Source organism: Caretta caretta, chromosome 5, assembly GCF_965140235.1.
Source record: "Caretta caretta isolate rCarCar2 chromosome 5, rCarCar1.hap1, whole genome shotgun sequence".
Lineage (NCBI taxonomy): Eukaryota > Metazoa > Chordata > Testudines > Cheloniidae > Caretta > Caretta caretta.
This window is the reverse complement of record NC_134210.1, coordinates 127,830,719-127,851,744: the sequence shown is the minus strand read 5'-3', so window position 1 is coordinate 127,851,744 and position 21,026 is coordinate 127,830,719. Positions and strand designations below refer to the sequence as shown.

At 46.2% G+C, this 21,026-nt stretch overlaps 1 protein-coding gene and 1 non-coding gene across 7 annotated transcripts in view; one reads left to right on the top strand and one right to left on the bottom strand.

The window, feature by feature from the left end:
- The window catches only part of LOC125636604 (uncharacterized), a 36,660-nt gene extending 23,743 nt beyond the window's left edge, over positions 1-12,917 (top strand). For 2 of the 3 annotated variants that reach the window (XR_007356648.2, XR_012668671.1), the window contains exon 4: positions 12,358-12,917. This is a non-coding gene — a transcript (uncharacterized LOC125636604). Of the gene's footprint in view, positions 1-577; positions 772-2,596; positions 7,808-12,357 lie in introns of those variants that run through there. The other variant, XR_012668672.1, reaches the window with a different exon arrangement.
- Positions 12,918-16,629: 3,712 nt separating this feature from the next.
- Positions 16,630-21,026, bottom strand: part of RNF38 (ring finger protein 38) — a 194,215-nt gene continuing 189,818 nt past the window's right edge. For all 4 annotated transcript variants that reach the window (XM_048849985.2, XM_048849987.2, XM_048849986.2 and 1 more), the window contains one exon: positions 16,630-20,199. In XM_048849985.2, the coding sequence (XP_048705942.2) occupies positions 20,137-20,199 (63 nt within the window). In that variant the 3' untranslated portion in view covers positions 16,630-20,136. The remainder of the gene's footprint in view (positions 20,200-21,026) is intronic.

Genomic DNA, 21,026 nt, shown 5'->3' with positions numbered 1-21,026 from the left:
CTTTTGGGGTATTAAGAAATACGGAGAATAGAACCCTCTCCCTGGATGCTGAGGTGGGACACGTTCTATTGCCTCCTGGCATAAAAGGGATTTCACCTCTTGTTAAAGAATCAATTGGTGAGAGTGGTCCCCCAAAGGGGGATTGGGAAGGTGGTTTGTGAGGCAGGAATGCCAGACACTCCATGGAGTATCCCTGATGGATAATCTCCAGGACCCAACTGTCTGCAGTGATCTTGTTGCCGCTGTGGGAGAAGAAAGTAAGCCGGCCTCCAAAGATGACAAGAGAGGAAATAGGTGGCATTGGTGGTGGTACACGGGTCTCGATCTGCATGTCAAAAAATGGCCTTTGTCCTGCGGTTGGGAGTAAGTGGAGGCTGTGGCAGCAGAGGGAGCTGAGAAATGGAACCTCTGAAGCCTCTGTTTACGCAGAGGCTCAGGTGGACGTTGGTAATATGGAGCATGAGAAGGGGGTGGGCATAGTCTAAGGGGCTGGCTCTGGTGTTTCCTCTTGGGGGCTGGAATGTAAATCCCCAGGGATCATAGGGGAATTCTTGGATGGTATTTTGAACTTCTCTAGGAAACCCAACCACCTGGAGCCATGAGTCCCTTCACATGACCCATCCTGTGGCCAAACTTCTGGTTGCTGTACCTGCGGCATCTACTGCAGTCTGGAGAGCCACCTTTGGCTACTAGCTTCCTCTCATCCAGAAAGGACTGGAACTGGGCTCTGACTTCCATGGGAAGTTTGTCCCTAAAGTCTGCAAGCCTGATGTAGGTATTGAAATCTTATTTTGCTAATTAAGCTTGGTAATTAGCTATACGAAATTGGAGACCTATGGAGGAGACCACCTTCCTTTCCAGGAGGTCCAATCTCTGAGCCCTTATCTGCCAGGATGGATTTCTGGTAGTGCGACCAAGTTCTTTCCATAGCCACCTGTACCAGCAACGAGTTAGGGACAGGATGAGGGGGGAAAAATAAGCTAGCTTCTTTGGCAGGAACAAAATAATGTCTTTTGATTCTTTTTGGTGTAGTGGCACAAGATGCTGGTGTGTGCCAAACCGCTCTGGTTGGTTCTAATATAGCCTTGTTATTTGGAAGGGCCACTCGGTCCCTGTAAGTGTCTAAGGGACAGGGCTGAGGGCCGTGGACCTCTTCTAATGGGATCTGTAGATCGTTAGCAACCTTTTGCCACAGCTCCTGATGCTGATGGTGGTCATCCAGTGGAGAAGGCAATGGAGTGACAGCATCGCCTGGAGATGGTGATGATGAGGCCCCCATCAGAACAGGTTCCAGCTCTTCCTCCTCATACTCTAATGGAACTGGCTGACAAGAGGGGGAGGAATGGTAAAACTCCTGCAAAGGGTCCAGGTACCTGCCTTAGGGGTCCCAAGGGCCCCAATGAGGCCAGAAGCAGGGATCCATCAGTCATGGTGGCCCCCAAGGGAATTTGTACCAGCTGTCCTGGAGGGTGAGGGGTTCACAGACAGAAGGATGGTAAGCAGAGCCTCTTGGCTGCTGGGGCACCTGTGCCTTTGCGGAGATACTGCTGCAGCTACCTCCGCCGATTCAGAGGACAGTTCTGTCCGTAGCGATATCATTGGCACTTGGACGCTCCTGCCCAATGGGTGGAGAGGGAACTGCTCCTGGGACATTGGTAATGATTCCTCCTCTGGGGTAAGGATGTCCCTTAGGGGGCATGGCCCAAAAGGAGCGGAGACAGCGAGTAGGGGAGGAATATATCCTCTGGTGCTACAAAGGTCTCCACACAGCCCAGAGTCTGGGGAATTCCAGCAGACACCACCTGAAGGACTGGGCTCGTCTGTCACAGCCAGTTGGTGTTTGGATAGAGGAGGCAGTACTGACGATGCTGCCGGACCCGCACTAGTAGATGGGGCTGGTGAGCGTATGTCTGCTTTGATCTTGCAGTCACCATCAGATGTGGCAGATCCCTTTTTGCGTACCTGGCCCCCCAGCCTGGGGGGTCTTTGACGGAGCTGGTTCTGTGGGTTCAATATGCAACATCTCACCCAACTGGTACCAGCCCCAGGAGGAAACGCATTTATTATGAACAATCCTCTGCGGTGATCTGTCCTTATGCCCGTGAGAGTGCCCCTTGTTCTCATGGGGAGCCTTGTAGGGGGAGTCCTTGTCTTCGGTGGCAAAGGCTCCACTCCAAGACTCCTGTTTGAGGGCACTGCTGGTTAGTTGAGGCCAACGTACAGGGGTCTCCCAGGCCCGGACAGAGCGCGGTCTCATAGCATCCTCCATCAGGAATCTTTTTAGTCAGAGCCCTCGGTCCTCTCAAGCTGTGGGTGGGAAGGATCAACAGATCCTGCACTTCACAGAGATATGTGCCTCACCCAGGCAACACAGGGACTGTCGATGCTCATCGCTGATGGAGAAGGAGCAATGGCAGGAGACAGATTCCTGGGATCAGGAAGGATTTTCCCCAAAGGCAGCATGGGGACGGGTTGGGGGAGGGGAAAACGGACTATCCTATAGTAATTATAACTAGTAAGCGAAGATATCAAAACTAGTTACAAAGAGTTTACAGGCTATGCACAGAATGAAGGAGGACACAAAATTCTGTCTCAGGTCATGCTGCGGTAAGAAGGAACTGGAGAGGTGTGAACCTGCACGGCCGCTTATGCCCTCGGTCGGAAGTACGAGGGAAGCTTCTGCGCATGTGCATGTCAGTGGACACTGCTTTGAAGAATTTCTGGACTCAGGCACATGTACACCCATGTGTGGACTACACATGGGGCCCATCACTCGAAGAAGAATGGAGTGTCTGATATGGGTTGGGACTCTTAATAAAAAGTAATGCCAATCAGCATGGGTTTATGGAAAACAGATGCTGTCAAACTAACTTGCTATTTTTTTTAAAATGAGATTACAAGTTTGGTTGATGTAATATACGTAGATTTCTGTAGGGCATTTGACTTGGTACCATGACATTTTGAATAAAAAACTAAAATAATATTCACATGGTACACCTTAAATGAATTAAAAGCTGGCTAAGTGACAAATCTCAAAATGTAACTGTAAATGGGGAATCAAACGGGAGTGTTTCTAATGGGGTTCCACAAGGATCTGTTCTTTGCCCTATATTATTGAACATTTTTATCAGTGAAAAGCATAAAATCCTCACTGATAAAGTTTGCAGATGATGCAAAAAATGGGAGAGTAGTAATAGGGAAGAGGACAGGTCACTGATTCAGAACAATCTGGATCGCTTGGTAAACTGGAAGCAAGCAAACGATATCCATTTTAATACGGCTAAATGTATATGTAACCCACACACCTCCTGGGTGTGGTGCTCTGTCCCACCTAGGGGCATCAAGACCACTTAGAGAGAGATTAATGAGTCTGCTCTACGGCCTTAGCTAAGAGCCAGGTGGCTTTTAGTTCATGCAGTAGAGGCTCATGCACTAAGCTCCAGAGATCCCAGGTTCGATCCCGCCCACTGACTACTGGGGTCTGTCAGTTTTACATATACACCTAGGGACAAAGAATGCAGGCCATACTTACACAATGGGGGACTTTGTCCTGGGAAGCAGTGACTCCGAACAAGATTTGGGGGTCACGGTAAATAATCAGCTGAACATGAGCTCCCAGGGAGACTCTGTGACCAAAAGGGTTAATGTGATCCTTGAATGCATAAACAGGGGAATTTTGCATAGAAGTAGAGAGGTTATTGTACCTCTGTATTTGGCACTGAAATACTGCCTCCAGTTCTGGTGTCAACAATTCAAGGATGTTGATAAACTGGAAAGTGTTCAGAGAAGAGTCCCGAGAACGATTAAAGGACTAGAAAAAAAAGACCGTTACCTTTTCCGTAACGGGTGTTCTTCGAGATGTGTTGCTCACGTCCATTCCATAGTAGGTGTGTGCGCTCGCCACATGCACTGGTGATGGAAGTGTTTCCCTCAGCAGTATCCATAGGGGACCGGCTCTGGTGCCCGCCGGAGTGGCGTCTGCATGGCACAGTATAAGGGGTGCTGCCAGCTCCCCCCCACCCTCAGTTCCTTCTTGCCGGGAACTCTGACAGTGGGGAAGGAGGGTGGGTTGGGAATGGACATGAGCAGCACACCTCGAAGAACACCTGTTACTGAAAAGGTCACTGTCTCCTTCAAGTGCTTGCTCTTGTCCATTCCGTATTAGGTGACTCCCAGGCAGTACCGCTGGAGGCGGGAAGGAGTTCACAGACATGTAGATTGTAACACAGCCCTGCCGAACCCAGCATCGTCTCTGGCGTGCTGAGCGATGGCATAATGCGCTGTGAATGTGTGGACAAAGGCCCATGTCGTGGCTCTACAAATGTCCTGGATAGGGATGTGCACCAGGAAGGCAGCTGAGGATGCATAGCTATAGTCAAGTGGGCTCTGACAATCAGCGGTGGTGGGACCCCCGCTAGATTCTAACAGGTCCGTATGCAAGAGGTGATCCGATTGGAAATCCTCTGCAAGGACACCAGAAGGCCCTTCATCCTATCTGCTGTGGCAATGAAGAGTGGAGTCGACTTACGGAAAGGCTCGGTACGCTCTAGGTAAAAAGCCAGGGCCCTTCAGATGTCCAGCGCGTGAAGATGCCTCTCCTCACCGGTCTTGTGCGGTTTGGGACAGAACACTGGGAGGAAGATGTCCTGGCTCATATGGAAGGTGGACCTTGTCTTTGTACAATACTGTGTATGGTGGTTCTGAGATCAAGGCTTTAATCTCAGAGACTCGCCTTGCTGATGTCACCACTTCCATGACAGATGGGAAAGGGAGCAGGAGCCCAGTGGCTCAAAAGGTGAGCCCTCGTGAGCCTGGAGAGGACCAAGTTAAGATCCCACTGTGGGACGGGGGTTCGTACCTGCAGGAAGAGTGTCTTGAGGCCTCTCAAGAATCTGCCCGTCATGTCATGAGAAGACACCATCTGGCCCTGGATCAGTGAGTGAAAAGCGGAGATGGCCGCAAGATGCACTCTAATGGAAGAGTGCGCTAGGCCCTGGTTCCTAAAATGAAGCAGGTAGTCTAGGATAAATTGTAGAGAAGAGGTCAGGTTACCAGCGAACCGCGCCTCGAATCCTGCTGTTGATGTCCATGGTCCGGAGACCAAAAATGGCTCCTCTGAGCCTGCCTCCCAAAGTCCGAGGCATGACACCTCCGCAATGGAGCGGCACTGATGAGGCGGGGACACTTGGAACGGTCCCAGGGTGGGTTTATCCCTGGGTTTGGGTACTGCCGGAGCCGGTGTGGGCGGCATATCCTGCACGGCCTGTAGGGCCTCAGGCATCGACAGAACTTGAAGTTTACAGAGGCCTTCATCAATGTCTGGTGTGGCAGGCATGGTGCGGGCAGGGCTAGACCGCTCAACTTGAGCTGGGGCCCTACTCCCTGAAGGAGGTGTTGAGCTGCCCAGTGTGGGTCTGGTCTCTCTTCTGGCCCTCTCCTTTCCCTTATGAGAAGTGGGAGATCTTCCCCTTGCGGACCTCTTGGGCTCCTTGGCCTGGGAGGGGTATCGGTGCCGGCTCATAGGCGGCACCGGTGGTGTGTTCCGTACCAATGCTGCGGTGTTTGGGGCCGAGTCGGACATCTGCTCCGGTGCGGAGGTCAGTGCCAACTCCATCAGAAGCATCCTGAGATGGATGTGTCTCTACTTTTTTGTTCTGGGTTTGAATGACTTACAGATGTGACACTTATCACTTATGTGTCCTTCCCCTAGACACTTTAAACAGCTAATGGGAATGGGCCGCTTACAACAATTGCAGGGTTTAAAGCCTGGGAACTGAGGCATACCCCGTCCCTAGGTTGAGTCCCGTCCAGGACCAACTAACTAGAACTAACACTAAGGGTAAATACTAAACTATTTTACAAGAAACATTCATGATACACTGAACTAAGCGAAAGCTAGCTGAAGCAGAAGTCCCAGCACGATCACTGGTGGCAAGAAGGAACGGAGGGTGGGGGGAGCCGGCGGCGCCCCTTATATTGCACCATGCAGGCACCACTCCAGAGGGCGCCAGAGCCGCTCCCCTACAGATACTGCTGAGGGAAAAACTTCTGGCACCAGTGCACATGGCGAGCACACACCCCTAATGTGGAATGGACGTGAGCAAGCACTCGAAGAAGAACTCGTTGTCCAGTGACAGACGCAATCTAGCTTAACCAAGAGAAGGTTAAGGGGTGACTTGATTACAGTCTATAAGTACATACATGGTGGCCAGATATTTAATTATGGGCTCTTCACACAAAGGTATAATACAATCCAATGGCAGGAAGTTGAAGCTAGACAAATTTTCAGACTGGAGATAAGGCGTACATTTTTAATAGGGTAATTAACCGCTGGAACAACTTATCAAGGGCCATGGTAGATTCTCCATCACTAGCAATTTTTAAATCAAGACTGGATGGTTTTCTGAAAGGATCTGCTCTAGGAATTATTTCAGGGTAATTCTCCAGCCTGTGTTACACAGGAGATTGGACTAGATGATCATAGTGGTCCCTTCTGCCCTTGGAATCTATGAATACCCAAGGCGGTCTGCAGGCTGCATGTCCACAAGGCCACAGTCTGACGTGGCTGCAGAGAGGGTGCCTGGGCAGCTCACAGTCTCACATGCTGTCTAGAACCCATTCTCTAAGTTGTTAGCATCTGCTGGAGGAACCTTCACACCAGGTGAAGGCACATACGTGATAGCAGCTGGGAAGTTTAGATTTGACTGCCCAGAGACTTTGGAAACTGGAACAATTGGGAGGAAGAAAGGCCAATTTGCAATCAAATGATGAAGGCAACGTACATTCACTGTGTTCTAGCCAGGTTGTATTTGCACTTGGTATTTCTTTCCCACACGTGCCTCACTTTTCCATCATTTTTGCCTGTTTCTCTAAATTCCCTGGGGTCCTTCTGCTATTTCTTTCTATCCCATGTGGTTTTTGTGGATCCTCCTGTGGTCATTGGCTTTCAGCCACAAATTCCTTCAATGAGTTAAAACTTTTTCTTCAGATGATTTATGAAGATATTTAACGATAGGGGGCCCAGTCCTTCTCTATCATTCCTTTAGACAGCCCCACCACCAGTCTGATGTTTGACTGGTTATGAAAACTTTCCATTTGTGGCTTCCATCAGCCAGTCAATTTTGTATCCACTCCACATTGCACTGACCAAACAATATCATTCTAACTTTCCTCTCAGAAGCTCACCCAAGCCTGCACTGAAAGCTTTACTGATATCAAGACACAGGGACAAATTCATTCAAGTTCCATGGAGCCACACAGAGGGTGAATTCTGTTTACAACATACACACATTCCTTTTGTTTGTTCAACTTGTAACCATGTTCATGTTATCAGGATTCAACAGCACTATTGATTTCTTGTGCACCTAGCATATGTGGCCTATTGCACATTAAGCTATTCTCATCTAGTCTCTCTCCAGCTGCTTAATATTCCTGTTATTCAAAATCCCCTCATTCCTCTCCATAAATTTACTAAGTTCTTGGCAGGGTAAAACATACCACCTGCCTGAATGTGATAAGATAAACAAGATGCTGGGGACCAGCTCATGTGACGAAGAAGCACGGAAAAGAAAGTATTCCTAGAAGTGGGTTTCAAGAAGGGAGAGAAAGTGGCAGACAGAAGATGGGAGATGTTACAAGAGTTTTATACAATCCAAGTGCCTGTAGCTGTAGATACTTAGGCCTTGTCTATATGGGAATGTTTTTTCAGGATAGCTTTAATTTTTTTCAGCATAAACTATGTTGCATCCACACACCAACTAATCTTTTCTTTTGTCTTGTATCTTACCCTGCTACAATTAACCTGCTTTGGAAGAACTGTAATGGTTTCAGAATGAGTTATATAAGGTTTGTGTGGACGCATCCCCATTTTGAATTGGCTGTACTGCTTCAGGGAGTCCTCACACTGCTATCCCACATTGCATTGCATCACATCTGGATTGGCCTGTCTGCTTACCTGTGTGCTCTCCACTGCTCTGGGATCATCTTGGCATGACATCCCCGCAGTGTAAATGCTGAAACACACGCAAGTGTATCTGTTTGTGACTCCAGCTCATCACTGGCTCTCAGACCCCAAGACCATTACAATCACCCCACCAGGCCCCATGCTTCTGCATGGTCCTGTCAGGAGCTCCTGGACTTCTCTGCTGTCTGGTGAGAGAAGCATGTCCAGTCTCATCTTTCTAATTGTCATCAGAATACCAAGATCTAGAAGCAGCTAGCTAAGCAAACGCAGGGAAAAGGGCCAGTGCTATGCCAAAGCCAAGTAGCTGCAGCAGAATTACAAACATACCAAAGACAAAGCCAAGTTCTTCAGTAATGCTTGCAGGATGTGTGTTTACCATGAGGCCAGAGTTTTTCCTAAGAACCCAGCACACAGTGGACATAGTTTGACCACAGCCCATGACGAGGCAGACAACTAAAGAAATCACTCAGGCAACCATAGACCTATAGGGATTGAAGAGGACAATCAGCTAAACGACCAAGATCTCTTAGGCACCCCATACAGCAAGCGAGCCAGAGTGACAACGCTGCTGAAGGATCATCCGGAAAGTATTCGCTGCTGAATTACAACCATCTCTCCCATTAGTGGCTGTTTAGGTGGATTTGGAAACCTTTCTTCTGGGATTCTCCATGCTGAGAGGAACTCTCGTGTCAACATCTGGTGCTACAGTTCTCGGGTAACTGCCGCACAGACTTCCAGGAAAGTGGCTTTCAGCACCTGGACGTTCTGCAGCCATTGCTGGTCATCCCAGGTCTGTAGGAAACGTTGGATGAAACCAGGAACAGAACAACGAGGTTACAGGCTGAGAGGAATACTGGGGACATTCATTTATAAATGTGTGTATAAACTGGAGTGGTGCCCCAACATAGCTTTACTGGGGCAGGATTGACTTTTGTTGAGCCTGGTGTGTGTATGTGGGGGCGCCTATTAATTGGGGCAGTGTTCAGCCATTGGGAGAGTGAGGTCTTGGGACCCAAACAGCTGGGGCACCCAACCAACAGGGGTATGCGTACACTGCATCTGGGAGCAAGCCTCCCAGCCTGGCTGGACAGACTTGTGCTCATTCTGCTTGCGCTAGTGCACTAAATGCAGCAGTGTAGATGCTGCTGCTCCAGCTAGCCACGTGTGCCGAGTGGGCTTGAGAGCCCAAGCTGCAAGTATCTCCACAGTTATTTTTAGTGTGCTAGCTTGAGTCTGTCTACCGTGGCTCCCAGGAAGAGTGTAGATATACCCCAGAAGACCAGACAGGAAGGTCACAGTTCAGGCATGGGGTAGGCTGAGCCAGAAAATGAGTAAGTTTTCTGAACGGTGCTCTCTCTCTCACCATCCTGAGTTGAGCACCTGAACAATTTCATTTGCTTCACCTTTAGGGGTGTAGAGGGAAGCAGCCTGTGAACTAGCTCTTTGCATTTGTCCAAGGTTTTCCCACTGTGGAAATAAATACCAAGTGATGAGCAAATAATATGGATTTTTTGTCATTTTCACCCAGTGGTGAATTTTATAATTTTTTTCATAAAACTGAAGGTTAATTATTTTGTAATTAAGAGTGCTGCATAATCAGTGGCAGAGTCCACTCAGTGTAGGCCTAGTATTACACCGTACGAGGAGCCTGGGCTATACTGCACCTCACAAAATGTGTATGTTGCTATGCATTGGAGAGGCTTTCCTTCCTAAGATCCTCTATCATCTTCTTTACTGAAGCAGATTTAATTAGCCTCCTAGATTGTATACGTGCAAATGCTTTGGTGATGTTATCCCATTTTAAAAATATCAGTAGCTAACTGTTGCAACTCCACACGCTGCAAAAGGAGCATTCCCATTTATTGGTGAACTTTTCTTATAACTAGTTTCAGAGGAGCAGCCGTGTCAGTCTGTATTCGCAAAAAGAAAAGAAGGACTTGTGGCACCTTAGAGACTAACACATTTATTTGAGCATGAGCTTTCGTGAGCTACAGCTCACTTCATGGGATGCATTTTCCACTGAATGCATCCGATGAAGTGAGCTGTAGCTCACGAAAGCTCATGCTCAAACAAATTGGTTAGTCTCTAAGGTGCCACAAGTCCTCCTTTTCTTTTTGTTATAAAGAGTGCTGCAAAACCAAAAAGATATTTATATAGGTCCTTTATTAAAATTACTTTTAGGGCCTGACAACTGCGTGTTTAAAGATACGTCCTTAGAACCTGGAGGACTAACTGCTACTTACTTAAAAAACATTTTAAAAGGTAGTTTGCATTTTAAGTTTCACCATACATGGTCCTTTCACTAAACCATAGGATTAGGATTCAGGAGATCCAGAAATAGTTTTGATCCTTCCACCAGCTTTTTCTGTGAGCCTGAACAAATCAAACCCTCTACACTTAAGCTTCACCTCTAACATGGACATTGTCTCCACTTGTGAGGTAACTTCCTTCTCTTCCTGTGTCAGTATAATGCCTGCATCTATAATTTTCACTCCATGCATCTGAAGAAGTGGGATTTTTACCCTCAAAAGCTTATGTCCAAATAAATCTGTTAGGCCTGGTCTACACTACGAGTTTATGTCGGATTTAGCAGCGTTAAATCCGAATTAACCCTGCACCCATCCACACAACAAAGCCATTTTTTCGACATAACCAGCTCTTAAAACTGATTTCTGTACTCCCCCCAAGGGAAATAGCACTGAAATCGACATCACCCTTTAGATTAGGGTTAGTGTGGACACAATTCGAAGATATTGGCCTCCGGGAGCTATCCCACAGTGCACCATTGTGACCGCTCTGGACAGGACTCTGAACTTGGATGCACTGGCCAGGTGTACAGGAAAAGCCCCAGGAACTTTTGAATCTCATTTCCTGTTAGGCCAGACGAGCTCATCAGCACAGGGGACCATGCAGTCCTGAATCAAAAAAGAGCTCCAGCATGGACCGAATGGGAGGTACTGGATCTGATCGCTGTATGGGGAGAGGAATCCATGCTATCAGAACTACGTTCCAAAAGACAAAATGCCAAAACATTTCAAAAAATTTCCAAGGCCATGAGGGACAGAGGCTACAGCAGGGACACAACACAGTGCCGCGTGAAACTGAAGGAGCTCAGACAAGCGTACCAGAAAACCAAAGAATAAAACAGACGCTCTGGGACAGAGCCCCAGACCTATCGCTTCTACGCTGAGCTGCATGCAATTCTAGGGGGGGGGGGGGGGGCATGCCACCACTACCCCACCCCTGTCCGTGGACTCCAATGATGGGGTATTCTATGCCATGCCTGAGGATTTTGCAGACGGGAAAGATGAGGACAACGAGTTTGAGGAGAGTACCCAGCACACCATTCTCCCCAACAGCCAAGATCTTTTTATCACCCTGACTGAAGTACCCTCCCAACCCACCAAGCCGGAGAAGGGACCACTGGTGAGTGTACCTTTTGAAATATAATACATGTTATAAAAGCTTTTTTTAAATGATTAAAGAGCCCTGAGGACTTGGGATGCATTGGTGGCCAGTACAGCTACTGGAGAAGTCTGTTAACGTGTCTGGGAACGGAGCGGAAATCCTCCAAGGACATCTCCATGAAGCTCTCCGGGAGGTACTCTAAAAACCTTTGCAGAAGGTTTCTGGGGAGAGCAGCTTTATTCCGTCCTCCATGGTAGGACACTTTACCATGCCATGCTAGTAGCAAGTAATCTGGTATCATTGCATGACAAAGCCTGGCAGCATATGGTTCCAGCGTTTGCTGGCATTCAAGCAACATCCATTCTTTATCTCTCTGTGTTATCCTCAGGAGCGTGATATCATTCATGGTAAACTGGTTGAAATAGGGGAATTTAATTAAGGGGACATTCAGAGGTGACCAACAGCCCGTGGCTGAAAAGAAATCCTCCCCGCAGTTAGCCACGCGGTGCGGGGGGTCATTGGCGCTGAGCTGTTCGTGTTTGGCTAGCAGGGATCTCCTGATACCAGCCACATGGTGGGGGGAGGGGTAAAGCAATCATCCCAGAGAATCGGATGGCGGGGGGGGGGGGGTGTTATTTGGTTTCTGCTGCTGCACATTAACAGGAAAACCGCAGCACTAAATGGCCAACTCAACGGGCTTTGCTTGGTATGGGAAAGGAGGGCGCTGCTGTTATGAAGGTTGCAGAAGCCGAAAGACTATGGCTTACCATGGCCGCCTGCAAGCCAAATTCTGTTGCCCGGCCCTGCGTGTGTGATCTCTAACACCAAAGCCGCAGGCACTCAATATAAGATGCAAAATGCGACCTTGTACCAAAATCACATGTGCTATGTAATGTGAATAGTGTTGTTCACAGTGAAAGAGTATAGCCATTGTTCTGTAAAATGTATCTTTTTAAATACTTCACTCCCTTTTTTTCCTTCCGCAGCTGCAAATGTTTCAAGCCTCCCTCCTCCATCCCAAAGGCTATCTCAGATAAGGCGGCGAAAAAAAACGCATGCGCAATGAAATGTTCTCTGAGCTCATGCAGTCGTCCAGCACTGACAGAGCTGTGTGGAGGGACACAATAGCAGAGTACAGGACAGTGGCATGAACATGAGGAGAGGTAGTGGCAGGAAGATCAGAGGAGGTATGAGGCAACGCTGGGATTACTGCGGGATCAAATGGACATGCTCGGCATCTGGTGGAGGTTCATGAACGGCAGCAGGATCAGAGACTGCCGCTGCAGCCCCTGCTTAACCGCCCTCCCTCCCTCCTCCCGAAGTTCCATAGCCTCCCCTCCCAGATGCCCAAGAACTGGGGGGTGGGAGGCTCCAGGCACCCCACCACTCCCAGTGGACAGCTCAAGCAACAGAAGGCGGTCATTCTACAAGTTTTGAAGTGGCCTTTTCCTTCCCTCCTACCCTCCTCCCACACCCCACCCGGGCTACCTTGTGAGTTATCTCCCTATTTTTATAATCAATTAATAAAGAATACATGTTTTCTAAATGATAGTGACTTTATTTCCTTTACAAGCAAGCTGTGATTGAAGGGGGGAGGGCGGGTGGCGTACAGGGAATTAGAGTCAACCAAGGGGGCGGGTTTTCATCAAGGAGAAACAAACAGAAGTGTCACACAGTACCCTGGCCAGTCACGAAACTGGTTTTCAAAGCTTCTCTGATGCGCAGCACTTCCTGCTGTGCTCTTCTAACCGCCCTGGTGTCTGGCTGCGCGTATTCAGCAGCCAGACGTTTTGCATCAACCTCCCACCCCACCATAAACGTCTCCCCCTTACTCTCACAGAGACTGTGGAGCAACAAGCAAACTGTAATAACAGTGGGAATATTGGTTTCGCTGAGGTCTGAGCGAGTCAGTAAACTGCGCCAGGGACCTTTAAACGTCCAAATGCACAATCTACCACCATTCTGCACTTGCTCAGCCTATAGTTGAACAGCTCCTTACTATTGTCCAGGCTGCCTGTGTACGGCTTCATGAGCCAGGGCATTAAGGGGTAGGCTGGGTCCCAAGGATAACTATAGGCATTTCAACATCCCCAACAGTTATTTTCTGGTCTGGGAAGTAAATCCCTTCCTGCAGCTTTTGAAACAGACCAGAATTCCTGAAGACACGAGCGTCATGAACCTTTCCCGGGCATCCCACGTTGATGTTGGTGAAACGTCCCTAGTGATCCACCAGTGCTTGCAGCACCATTGAAAAGTACCCCTTGCGGTTTATGTACTGGCTGCCCTGGTGGTCCGGTCCCAAGATAGGGATATGGGTTCTGTCTATGGCCCCACCACAGTTAGGGAATCCCATTGCAGCAAAGCCATCTACTGTGACCTGCACATTTCCCAGAGTCACTACCTTTGATAGCAGCAGCTCAATGATTGCATTGGCTACTTGCATCACTGCAACCCCCACAGTAGATTTGCCCACTCCAAATTGATTACCGACTGACCGGTAGCTGTCTGGCGTTGCAAGCTTCCACAGGGCTATTGCCGCTTGCTTCTCAACTGTGAGGGCTGCTCTCATCTTGCTATTCTTGCGCTTCAGGGCAGGGGAAAGCAAGTCACAAAGTTCCATGGAAGTGCCCTTACGCATGCAAAAGTTTCGGAGCCACTGGGAATCATCCCAGACCTGCAACACTATGTGGTCCCACCACTCTGTGCTTGTTTCCCAGGCCGAGAATTGGCATTCCACAGCATGAGCCTGCCCCATTAACACCATGATCACCATGTTGCGGGGGAATGCGCTTTTAGAGAAAAGTGTGCTCGTGTCCTCAACACCGCGCTTCCGTCGCCTCCTTGCCTGGTTTTTCAGGTGCTGGTTCTGCATAAACTGCACGATAATGCATGAGGTGTTTACAATGGTCATAACTGCTGTGGTGAGCTGAACGGGCTCCATGCTTGCTGTGCTATGGCGTCTGCTCCTGCTCGGGCAATCCAGAGAAAAGGGCGTGAAACTATTGTTAGCCGTTGCTCTGACAGAGGGAGGGGCGACCGACAACATGGCTTACAGGGAATTAAAATAAACAAAGGGGGTGGCTTTGCGAGAAACAGAATGGCCCCCTGAAGGATAGAACGCAAAACTGAGTTTAGCAGGCTGTTCATTTCACAGAGGAAGGGAAGACAAAATGAATACAAAACAAAACTGGTCTATTTCTTGTTTTGATCCACTTCATCTATCGTTATACATCTTGCTGGCAGCAGACTGTGCAGTACGACCGCTAGCCATTGTCATCTCCTGGGTGCTCGGCAGAAGGTGGCGCAGTATGACTGCTGGCCATCATCGTCTCCTGGCTGCTCATTAAAAGAAGGTGCAGTAGGACTGCCGGCAGGACTGAATCGCCATGAGACGGAACTTAAAAGGGTAATGAATTGGCTGAGTCACTCCCATGTTTGCCCAGGCACCCCGACCTCATTGAGGTCGGTTAAAAGAGCACCCTTGACTATGTCGACGACGGCTACCAGTCATACTGCACTGTCTGCTGCTGTGTAGCAATAAGCTGCTGCTGTGTAGCAATGCAGTACCGCATCTGCCAGCACCCAGGAGACATACGGTGACTGTGAGCTAAGCGGGTTCCATGCTTGCCGTGGTATGGCGTCTGCACAGGTAACCCAGGAAAAAAGGTGCAAAACGATTGTCTGCCGTTGCTTTCACGGAGGAAGGGAGGGAAGGTGGCCTGACAATATGTACCCAGAACCACCCGCGACAATGTTTTAGCCCCATCAGGCATTGGGATTTCTACCCAGAATTCAAATGGACTGCGGGAACTGTGGGATAGCAACCCACAGTGCAATGCTCTGGAAGTCGACGGTTGCCTCAGTACTGAGGACACACTTTACTGACTACATGCACTTAGAGCATTTGTGTGGGGACAGGACCTAGAAAAGGACCTAGGGGTTACAGTGGACGAGAAGCTGGATATGAGTCAACAGTGTGCCCTTGTTGCCAAGAAGGCCAATGGTATTTTTGGATGTATAAGTAGGGGATTGCCAGCAGACTGAGGGACGTGATCGTTCCCCTCTATTCGACACTGGTGAGGCCTCATCTGGAGTACTGTGTCCAGTTTTGGGCCCCACACTACAAGAAGGATGTGGAAAAATTGGAAAGAGTCCAGCGGAGGACAACAAAAATGATTAGGGGACTGGAACACATGAGTTATGAGGAGAGGCTGAGGGAACTGGGGATGTTTAGTTTACGGAAGAGAAGAATGACGGGGGATTTGATAGCTGCTTTCAACTACCTGAAAGGGGATTCCAAAAAGGATGGTCTAGACTGTTCTCAGTGGTAGAAGATGACAGAACAAGGAGTAATAGTCTCAAGTTGCAGTGGGGGAGGTTTAGGTTGGATATTAGGAAAAACTTTTTCACTAGGAGGGTGGTGAAACACTGGAATGCGTTGCCTAGGAAGGTAGTGCAATCTCCTTCCTTAGAAGTTTTTAAGGTTAGGCTTGACAAAGCCCTGGCTGGGATGATTTAATTGGGGATTGGTCCTGCTTTGAGCAGGGGGTTGGACTAGATGACCTCCTGAGGTCCTTTCCAACCCAGATATTCTATGATTCTATGACACACAGAATCAACTGTATAAAAACACTTTCTACAAAACCGACTTCTATAAGTTCGACCTAATTTCGTAGTGTAGACAAGGCCTTAGTCTTTAAGGTGCCACCAGACTCCTTGTTATTTTTCATGGAGATGATGTTACCTCACAGGAGTGTTGCAAAGCTTATCTAGTTTGTAAAACACTAAGACCTTCACCTAAAACATGCCAGAGGAGTGTCCAAGTGCCCAATATTTTTCTATTACTTCCCTCGCATTTTCCTGATGACACATTTACTGTTAAGCAAAACCTTCAGAAAGATGATGACAATCAAGGCAGAAAATGCTGTCAATTATACACATTTGCACATTCATTTAATGTAGGACAATGCTGCTGAAAATACCTTTAATATTTTTTAAAAGGATATACTACAGCTCTCTGAACTTGTCTTCCTGGGAGTTCTAAAAGCAGACACGTTAACCAAATATTGATTTTTTTGTCTGAAAAAATAAATTCTTGGTTTACATATGAAGAGCATTACTCAGAAACAAACAAACAAAAAAACTAATTCCAGTTGCAAAGTGGTACAGCTCTAAAGTTTTACAATAAAATAGAAATATGGAGACTAAGAAGAGTAAACAATGTACCCCAAACAGGAGAACAAGAGGCAGGACAAAACTAAGTGTACATCATACATTTATTACTGAACAACTCTCTCAACTCCAAAATTGGGCACAGGGATTAAAAATAAAAATTCATTGCACTACTTAGTAAAGCATTACTAGTAACTCTCATAAAAAATGTACAAATTTTGTTAAAAATTTATCAAGCCTTCAAATGATTTGGTTACAGATATTTATAATACATTTAAAACTACATGTTAACTGATACAATAGAGTATGATTTAAAGAAAACACTCGACAAAATATGATTCCAACAAAACCCATAAGCTTTCATAATCATTAGCAAATCTGAAACACAAATAGCAAAATGAGGTAACTGAATGTACCAAAGGGGGAAAAAACACAGCTCTTTTATTAAGGCCTAAAGATAACTCAGTCAAAAATGCATTTTCAGTAAGTTTAAAAAAAACCCAACACATTGGTAGATCCTGCCATTCCAAGTATTACAAAAAGTGTAAATGTTAACAGCTGAGAAAATCACATTCAAGAGACTGTACAAAAACTGTATACAACAAAAGAAGTTACTTTGCACAAAAAACTTTCTGTAAAGAAACCCACAAAATGAGACCTTGGAGAGATCTGTAGGCCTTGGTATCCATTAAAAACCAGAACAAAGTCAAATTAAGTTGACAATTCATGCAAAAAACAGCAGTGCCAACATGGTAAAGCCAACAGTTCGTTGTTTTTAGAAGGGAGGTGGGAAGGGGGGGGGATGGAAGGGAGGAGGCAATCAACATAACCCTTTTACTGTATTCTGGTGCTGCCAGGCACCATTGCAGGCTGTGGACTTAGACACAAATGTGCATAACACATGGCAGTAAAGGCTGAGCATGAATCCCCTTCCCCTCCTCTTTTGACATGACAGCCACAACAATGGAGTCTGTTGTAGCCAGTCTGAGCTGGTTCAGAACACATGCATGTGTGCTTTTTATACACACTAACCACAGGAAGCAAGTCTGCACACATCTGCAAGAGTCCCATGCAAACGAAAAACATTCCAGAAGAGATCAGCCACAAGAGTGCAACGATTAAATTCAGTATATTACCAAATTAGACCCTACTGCCTCCTAACTCTCCAACTGCGTCACAGAACTTTACTGGGAAAGAGGGCCATTACATATCAAGATTTCTCCAATTCAGGAAAGAGGACTACTTTACCTCAGTATTAGTAAAATATGCCTTGTTAATTATGCGTTTCTATCTAACTTAGAAAAGTGCCTTATTTCCATGCTTCAACGAAGTGAATACTGAGTGTAGTAGGGTTTGTTATGGTTAGATCTGTACAGGTAGAAAGTTTTTTGCAGCTATATAAAAGACCCTAAGTATTATAAGATGTGTGGCATACACTTCTTGTTAAACACATGATTTCATTCGTTAAAAAAATAAAGTTTACTATATGTGATTTAACTTGTTTGGTGACATGTTGTGACAGTTCCATTCCTTAGCACATCCAGGGGAAAACGAACATTTTAAAGTTGTTGTACACTGTATATTTTGTAATAATTTTGATTTATTTAGTGTTAGGTACTGACATATGGACAGACAAGCAAGTTTTTCGTTCTACTTGTGTAACTAAACAGAGGCAATAGCATCTGAAACATGGGCAAAATTGTGCTTTCATTTTGTTTTACTGAACCACAAGCTGTGATTGGTCTGTAGAGCCTTCAAAGAAGGGCAAGCAGCATGGAGAACATGTAACACTGTCTGAAAATATAACTGATACTAAAGCATAGCAGCACACAAAAGCATCAGAAATGACACAAACTTAAAGCTGAGACTGGCAGCAAGTTACAGCAATATTGCTAATTGTGCCACTTGTGCTATTGCAACCAAAGTAATGACGCAAAGTTTAGGAGAAAGCACAGTGATGCAGAACAGAGCATCTCTTCAATAACTATGGTATACATAGACCTAAATATTTTACTGAAGAACAAATTTTAAAACCTTTAACAGTCTGAAATGTTAAAGCCAATTTTTCAATAATCCAGCTATAACATTTGCAGGGCAGCTGAATGGAGGTTAACTCCTGTTTCACAGCATTATTTGTTCCTGATTGTGTACTAACACACTCTTCTCATAATGTGAATATTCTGGCTACTAACAGAAAAACCAAAGGAGTTTTTTATTCATGCAAAAGCTCACTACCTAGTAGGGAAGGGTAGAAGAAGCATCTGATGCCATCTGAACCAGGCAGTGAATGACCACAAAAACTTACTGTGGTACAAGGACAATGTTAGAAGTTCTTCCACTCTGAGCAAATGCTAAGAATTATATTTTGTTCATAAAGTTGCAGGACTAAAAAGGTAGCCTCTCTTCCACTTACACAAACTCCCTTATACGTGAAAAAGAACATAAATGAGTTAAAGCCAAAGTTTATAAGCTAAAAGATTATGTACTTAGCAAGTACAATGGCCAACAATGTGAAGAGCTGTTGCACAAGACTCTCAATGTCCTTTCAGCTTCTGCGTATGGAGAGGAATATGTTACTTCAGCATCTTCAGACCTGACCTCTATTCTGAAATCAACTGAACATAATTCAGACTGGCCAGAGGAATTAAAAAGGAAAACAGAAAAACATCAACATTCAAATGATCAATTGACAATGTTAATATTGCTAACTGATTTTGTGCGATACTGCAACTATTGATAAATTAGCAGTAAATCAGCAAATGTCAAATTTGGATTTTATGACATGAGCTAAAAATAAGATGAATCATGTATGGCGCAATCAACGCACTCTTTAGTGGTACACTTACAACCGCCAGTGAAGGGGAAGCAATAACAGGTGTCTGAATAAAAGTTAAAAGGTCTTTTTATACCATTAAGTACATAGGGGAGGAAATATTAAATGCCTATAATTGCTGCACCCTTAGCATTCAGTGTGCAACTGCAAACACAAGGAAAGAAACCAGTGTACAGTACTAGTACTGTTTAAATAACACACAAGATTATACATTGCAGCATAATACATACTACTCACACACGTTCTCAGTACATGCTGGTATACAGGTTCTCAGACGTACGCGCGCGCACACACACTCATTAGCACACCCCACACACACTCTCGTGTGCAGATGCGTACTCCCACCCACACCATTCGTTCCCACTCACAGTATCTGAAGGCTCTATGGAAGGTAGATTGCTATAATTGCTTGGAGCTACCACGTCTTATAAAAGCACATGCTAGAAGATCACGTCCACGGTAACCTCGCAGCAACACTCGGAACGATCACACAAAAACCAGGGAATGTTAGTGCACGCACAAAATTAAGCTAAAGAAAATAAAATCTTTGGAGTTCCAATCACACGGTTAGTATAACAATCCCATAATTGTGAAGACTAATTATAAGCTTTATAATTGATTAAATCACACAGTGCAAAAAAAGGTCCATTGACCCTTTCGTGTAAAGGGAAGGCTGGCAGCCACACGGGTAAGTTCGATGGATAGTTCGTCTATACATGTGACTAGGAACACCCAAACTAGAATTGTGCTCTTAGATTGGTCATTCTGAATCACGATGCACTTCTGAAGCATCAGCTCTACAAATTGGGCAGGTACGATTTGCCTATGAAACAAAAGTAAAACAAGGTTTAGTGCATTGACAAGGATGCTTATTTATACAACACCATACAACAGGCATGTGCTAATCCAAAATGGAATCACAACAGGAACATAAACTGGGTTTGTGCCCTTTTTGGCTTCTTTATTATGTGTGAAGGTGGCCTGAGAGGTCTGTCAACTTAAAATTTTGACTTTTTTTTTTTTTAAACACCCACAAATTGGGAGAGATGAGAATTTTCTAGAAGAATTATGGAGAATGATGACATTATGCCATCACAAGACACTGAAAGCTGAGCAGATGGGAAGAGAAAGAAGTTTTAGTTCGACTGGTTTTAACAACATCTATTGAACACAGTATGCAGAACTATATGTAAAAAGATGTCTGTTCAAGAATGAGTGCTGCCACCCTTCAATTAAGGAGAGAGTGCTCACAGGGCATATCTACATGGCACAATAGCAAACCAAAACCCTCTGGGGCAGTGAGTCTTAGAGCCCTGGACTACAGTGCTAAAAACAGCTGTGTATACATTTGGGCTCCGGCTGGAGGTTGGACTCTGAAGCCTGGGGTGAGGGATGCGCTTCAGAGCCTGAAACCCTACACAGCTGTTTTGAGCACTGCAGAGAGCACCTAAGTCTGCAGACCGGGAGTCTGAAAATCGCTGCCACAGCTATGCAGACATACCCTAAGTGCACATTTTCTGCAACACCCACCCCCAGCAAAATCAGGGAAGATCAGACTCAGTGGTGAGCTGGAGCCGGTTTGCACTGGTTCGCTGGAACCGGTTGTTAAATTTAGAAGCCCTTCGCGGGACAACCGGTTCTAAAAGGGCT